Consider the following 5,706-nt stretch of genomic DNA (forward strand, 5'->3'; position numbering starts at 1 on the left):
AGGACTTCAACCTGCTGGTGGATGCCATCAGTCAAAATAAAGAGTTCCTGGAGCAAACTCTGGCCAGGTAACTTTCTTGCATGTTGCATTTTAATGAAATATTTTACATGCAGAGCCTTTATCACTTTGTTAGGCAATTCCTACCTTCTGTCCTGTCCTCTGCAGAAATCATCTCCTGTCCTCTTCAGAAATCATGTCCTTTGCTATGTTGTTTGTCCTAAGATGAATTTCAGTCTGTGTTTTGTGGTCTCCTTGGGCCTCAGAAGATGAGACATCTGGCCAAGAGTTGACTCCCTGCAATGGTCTTCAATTTTGCCAGTGTTTCAAGCTTGTCGTTTCAAGCCCTTTTCCCTCCCTGCTGCCTGTCTGTGCAGGTGCTGGTGGCTCTGGCATCTGGACAGAACAAAGGAGACTGTTTTCCAGCATTGTTTTGCTAAAGCCTCACCCCTCAGAGCTCTTTAAACGTTTGTTCTAGAGCTGGCTGCAACCAGAGCCCTGTGGGGGCATGGTTATACCTGGGGCTTTCGTGCTCTGTGCTGCCTCCTGGGCAGTGTCTCAGGGATTTGGGACCCTGAGGAGAAGCCAGACCTGCTCTACCAGGGCCACTGAAGCACTTGGCACCACAGTGGGTGGGATTTGGAGCCCAGCAGGGTCAGGGTTGAGATGAAGCTTCTCCTATGAACCGTGCATTCTGATTTCTTTCCTGCACCTGCAGGATTCTGCTGCATGTCTTTGCTTTTTTTTCTTGTCCCTTGGCTCTGTCCTGCAAATGCCAGTCCCCTCTGCACAGTGCTGCTCTCTCTGGAGTGGCTGTGCTGAGCACACTGGGTTTGTGCTTCACACTGGCCTGTGCTGAAGAGAGAGATGTTTAGCAGGGCTGTAGAACTTGCTCTGCTCACAGCCCTGCCATTTGTGCTGGAGAATGTCCCTGGTAAGGTGTTGTTTGGGGCTTTTTTTTTTTTTTTCTGGAAAATCAGTTTTCTTTCTGTGGTGATTTAAGCAGGCTGATCTGTTCTTGCTTTTTTCCTCTCTAGCACCATCAAAGTAGATGACTTCACAGCTCGACTCTTCAGAATCCACACGCAGGTCCTGGAGGAAGGCTTGGCTCAGGTACCTCAGCAGGAGACTCTCCCTGGCTGTTGGCATCCCCTTCTGCTGCTGCTGGTGGGATTGCCTGTTCCCTGCCAGGCAGCTTGCTGCTCTGGGCTGTCCTGCAGTTGGGCTGGTCACTCCCATGTCTTGGTTACAGCCTGTGAACTCAGGACTTTGCCCTCTTGGACAGTCATGCCCTTTGGTTAGTGCTGCTGGAAACTGGCCTTGACTGACTTGAGGACTTAAATCCTTGAGGATTTCAGGTGGTTTGTCCTTGGGGAGCCCCAGGAGAGCTCAAGGTGTGCTTGTGTTGGGACCTGCTCCCCACAGGGTGTCCCTGCAGCAGCTCCTTTCCCCTCAGGAGTGTGGTTTGCCCCTCTGCAGCACTGAGCAGGGCTGTGGGCCCCAAGCAAGGGCCAAAGCACCCCCGGGCTCCTCTTGCAAAGTCTTTTCCCCAAAGGAAGGTGACTGGATCTGCCCCAGGAGGATTTTTTGAGGCTGGGTCATCAGAGGGATTTGCAGTTGCAGGCAAGAGGAGAACCCACTTCACTCGCCCTCTCTTTTCAGTCTGTGTTTTTAGGCATAAACCGCTCGGATTACATGTTTGACTGTGGGGTGGGTGGGACCCCAGCCCTGAAGCAGATAGAGATCAACACCATTGCTGCCAGCTTTGGGGGCCTCACCTCCCGCACTGCTGCTGTCCACGGGTAAGTGCCTGCTGCCCTCTCTTTGTGTGCTCCCCCAGCTCCTGCTCCCTAGGGTCTGGTCAGAAGCTGTCGTGGCATTTACAGCCCCTTTATTTTTTTGTCCCACAGGAGGGTGCTGAAGGTGTTGGGGAAGCCTGAGGAGGCGTCACGGCTGCTGACAAACAACCCCTCCAAAGGGCTGGCCTGGGGTATTGCCAAGGCCTGGGAGCTCTATGGTGCTCCAGGGTAAGGAGAGAGGAGGGTGTCTTATCTCCCCTGGGGATGCACGTGCTTGCTTTTGAAGTTGGTGCTTTCTGGGAGGTGCCTCTTTGCTAGGCAAGCTGCTCTCCAAAAGCCTGTGGCACCCTGGGAAGAGCCATGAGGTTCTCATGGCACACAAAGCTGCTGGGTCACAAAGGCAGAGGGGTGCAGAGGAACCCTGGAGGAGTTGTGTGGCTCAACAACCCTGCCCAGGGCCTTGCTTCTCCTGCTGCCCTCGTGCTTATGCCCCACACTTGGTAATTACACAAGGTTGTATGGTAACTAGTTCAAGAAGGACAAGGAGCTACTGGAGAGAGTCCAGCCCAGGGCACTGAGGTGCTGAGGGGCTGGAGCAGCTGCCTGTGAGGAAAGGCTGGGAGAGCTGGGGCTGCTCAGCTGGAGAGGAGGAGGCTGAGGGGGGGTCTGATCAGTGCTGGTCAATGCCACCAGGGGGTGTCAGGAGGATGGGCCAGACTCTGCTCAGGGGTGTCCAGGGACAGGACAAGAGGCAATGGGCACAAACTGGTCCACAGGAGGTTTAACCTAAATACCAGAAAATGCTTCTTTACCCTCCTGGTAACAGAGCCCTGGGACAGGCTGCCCAGGGAGGTTGTGGAGTCTCCATCCCTGGAGACATTCCAAACCCACCTGGATGTGTTCCTGTGGGATCTGCTCTAGGGGATCCTGCTCCAGCAGAGGGGTTGGACTGGATGATCTCCAGAGGCCCCTTCCAACCCCCACCATTCTGGGATTCTGTGACCCTTAGAAACACTGGAGAAAATGAGCAAGAGCAGTGCAGGAAGGCTGAGTCACAGAGATCAGAAGTTGGTGATCATGGGTGCATGTGGAGTGTTCCTGGGTTTGATGAGATGTCCTTGGTATCTTTTTCCAGTGCTGTGGTGATGTTTCTGGTGGAGGAAGTCCAGAGGAACATTTTTGATCAGCGATGTGTAGAAAATGAGCTTTGGAACAGGTAAAAGTTGGATTTTCCTGGGATGGGAACAGTCTTGGAAAAGGGAGTTGGAGCAAACTGCTGCCAGATCATGGTGTGTCCCCCAGGGCAGCTCGTGGGGTGTCTCCAGGCTCTCCAGCAGGCACAGTGTGGCTGTGGAGGCACAGGAGCAGGGCAGGGGAAGAGGGAAGAGTTCAGAATCTGTTTGTATTTTACTTTGTCACCTAATCAAGGACAAAGTCAAAACAATTGAGAGTTTCTGGGACTGTGAGAGGACATGTCTTGGTATGTAACAAAGCAGACTTTATTTTGGGCTTATCTTTTGAGTCTGGTACATGTCCCCCTTCAGAGGCCTCCTGCCTGGCCTCAGCACCCACCTTCATCTTGCCAACTCCCAAAGCCTCTCAAAGTCCTCAGAGCTGGACCTGTGGTAGCATTCCTGTTGGCCAAGTCTCAGGTGAGACCATAAGGAGCAGAGTGGGGTTTATGAGGGTCCTGCCTGCTCTCTGGCTTGGGATTGGACACAGGGTATTTCAGAAAAGCTTAAATAATGAAGCTGCCAACTCTTTGTGAAAGATCTGGGCCAGGTTGGGTAAAGGGCTGGGGAGAAGGAGGTGGTGTGGTGTGGTGAGGCCCAGGGTTGGAGCAGCAGGAGGTGTGTGGTGGTGCCTGCAGCTCAGCAAGGTCACAGTGCTGCTGTGTGGAGGGGAGGCTGAAGGGCCTGGAGGAGCTCAAACCCAGGAAGCCACTCCTGTCTGTACCTCTTGGCTTTGAGGCCATCCAGGGCCTGTCTGTCTGTGAGTCTGTTGAGCAGGGATAACAAAACCAAAAATGATGACTTCTCTTAGAAACACTTCAGGAAGTGAAAGGTGAGCAGGGAGAAATCCAGGCTGTTTAGGCTTGTTCTGCTTCCTGCGGTGTTTGGGTGGAAGCACAGGATGGGTGCTAAAGAGAGGGACTAGTTTGGCCTGTAGGATTCCCCTGGCTCTGTGGAACAAACCCTGAGGTTATTTGTGAAGGACCCTATGGATCCTCCTGCTGGAGCCACCATTTCCACCTGTGATTTCCAGCTCCTGTGACTCTGCCCAGCCTGCTGACTCTCCCACTCTTCTCTTACCAGGCCGGGTCATCAGGAAGCGGATCAGAGATGTGTTTGAAAAGGGGTCCCTGGATGATGCCAGGAGGCTGTATATGTGAGTATGAGCCAAGGTCTGCCTTCCTGCCCCTCTCCTGTCAGGGGGAATTTTCAGCCAAAGCTGGTGGCATGTTTTGAGTGTCAGTGGTGACTTTCTGAGCAGGCAGCTCCTGCTCCAGGATGCTGCTGCTTCCCCTTGGACACAGAATGGTTTTGTTTTCAGTCTTGAGGTCGTGCACACACACACACACACACACAGCAGCCCCTCACAGCTGGAAACACAATTTCCCTCCTTCAGGCCACAGCCCTCTGTGGGGTGGGATCTGTGCTTCCTCCACAGACGTGCTGTGCAAAGTCCTGACTCTTTCAGAGGCTTCTGCAGGGACACTTCCTGCTCACTGTTCACGTGATGCTCTGCCAGTGGGAGCTGGGCTGGGTTACTGGTGCTAGAGGAGGAAGTGTTCCATGTCCTTAGGGTACTGCTGGTTTTGAGTGCATTCAGGGTTTTGCCTGCTCCCAGTGGAGGCCAGAACATGTGGGTCACAGACTCCCAAGTGCTGGCAGTTGGTCCCAAGTGTGACGTTTGTCCTATTTCCAGGGTAATGTGCTTGGAGCTGTAGAAGACACGTTTTCATGTCAATGCCTTTTCTGTAGTTAGGCTCATTTTCCAATGGTTTGACCTTTGGTGTCTCTGCTATGTATAATTAACAAATAAATTTGTCATTGCCAGACAGTTAAGGGGCAAGTGTGTCCCCTGTACTTCCTCCAGAGCAAACTGCTCTGACTGATGGTTGCCTGTACAGCCACACTGCCTGCCTGCCAGCAGTTTGTGCTGCCTTCCCTGCCCACACAGGCTGTAGTGCTACAGGTAGGCTGAGACCCCCTGCCCTGGCAGGGTGTTTTGGTGCCTGGGTGGGTTGTTGAGGTGATGTCCTCCCTTGAATTCCCACTGGAGAAGGACCCTGTTCCTTCCCAGCTTGATGAATCTCCCGAGCCTGGCTCTGAATGGCAAAACCTATTTAAAAAGTAGGTTCTTACCTCCCTGCTGGGCTGAGTGCCTGAATTATTGAGACTGTGGTTGGTCAGGGCAGAGGCCAGGTCTCAGCTCCCTGTGTTCCAGGGCAGGGCAAGCAGCTGGGGCTTGGTGGAGGGGAACCAGGGCTCACAGTTCCCAGCTTTCTCTGGCAGAGCCAGCGTGGAGCAGAACATCCTGGAAGGGCAAGTGGAAGGGGCAAATGCTGCCCTGCAGGGCCTGCCTGACCCTGTTGCAGTCCCCTTGGTACTGGGGGGTTTGGGCAGAGACGGGCAGGGACTGTGACTGGTGCTGGTTTCTGTTGCAGGGAGGGCCAGGAGGTGGCAGTGGTGTACTACAGAGAGGGCTACGTGCCAAAGAACTACGACCAGCAGGTCAGTGCTCTGCTCCCAGAACCTGCCCACCCTGTGGCCTTGTCCAGGGAGTTTCAAATGCTCCATGATCCCAGAGGCATCTGTGCTGTCCTGGGCAGGGTCTGTGCTGTCCTGGGCAGGGTCAGCCCTGTCCAGCCTTGCTGAAAGCCTTGGGAAGCTCTGCCTCTGCAGTG

At 53.8% G+C, this 5,706-nt stretch overlaps 1 protein-coding gene across 1 annotated transcript in view; it reads left to right on the forward strand.

Moving 5' to 3' along the window:
* The window catches only part of GSS (glutathione synthetase), an 18,644-nt gene that overhangs the window by 8,980 nt on the left and 3,958 nt on the right, over positions 1–5,706 (forward strand). The window contains exons 4-11 of the mRNA XM_009998391.1: positions 1–67; positions 1,035–1,110; positions 1,660–1,799; positions 1,908–2,024; positions 2,932–3,012; positions 3,703–3,788; positions 4,112–4,184; positions 5,467–5,533. The exon at positions 1–67 is cut by the window's left edge and continues 1 nt beyond it. Of these exons, the coding sequence (XP_009996693.1) occupies positions 1–67; positions 1,035–1,110; positions 1,660–1,799; positions 1,908–2,024; positions 2,932–3,012; positions 3,703–3,788; positions 4,112–4,184; positions 5,467–5,533 (707 nt within the window). The remainder of the gene's footprint in view (positions 68–1,034; positions 1,111–1,659; positions 1,800–1,907; positions 2,025–2,931; positions 3,013–3,702; positions 3,789–4,111; positions 4,185–5,466; positions 5,534–5,706) is intronic.

Source organism: Chaetura pelagica, unplaced genomic scaffold (genome assembly GCF_000747805.2).
Source record: "Chaetura pelagica isolate M959 unplaced genomic scaffold, ChaPel_1.0 scaffold415, whole genome shotgun sequence".
Taxonomy (NCBI): Eukaryota; Metazoa; Chordata; class Aves; order Apodiformes; family Apodidae; genus Chaetura; species Chaetura pelagica.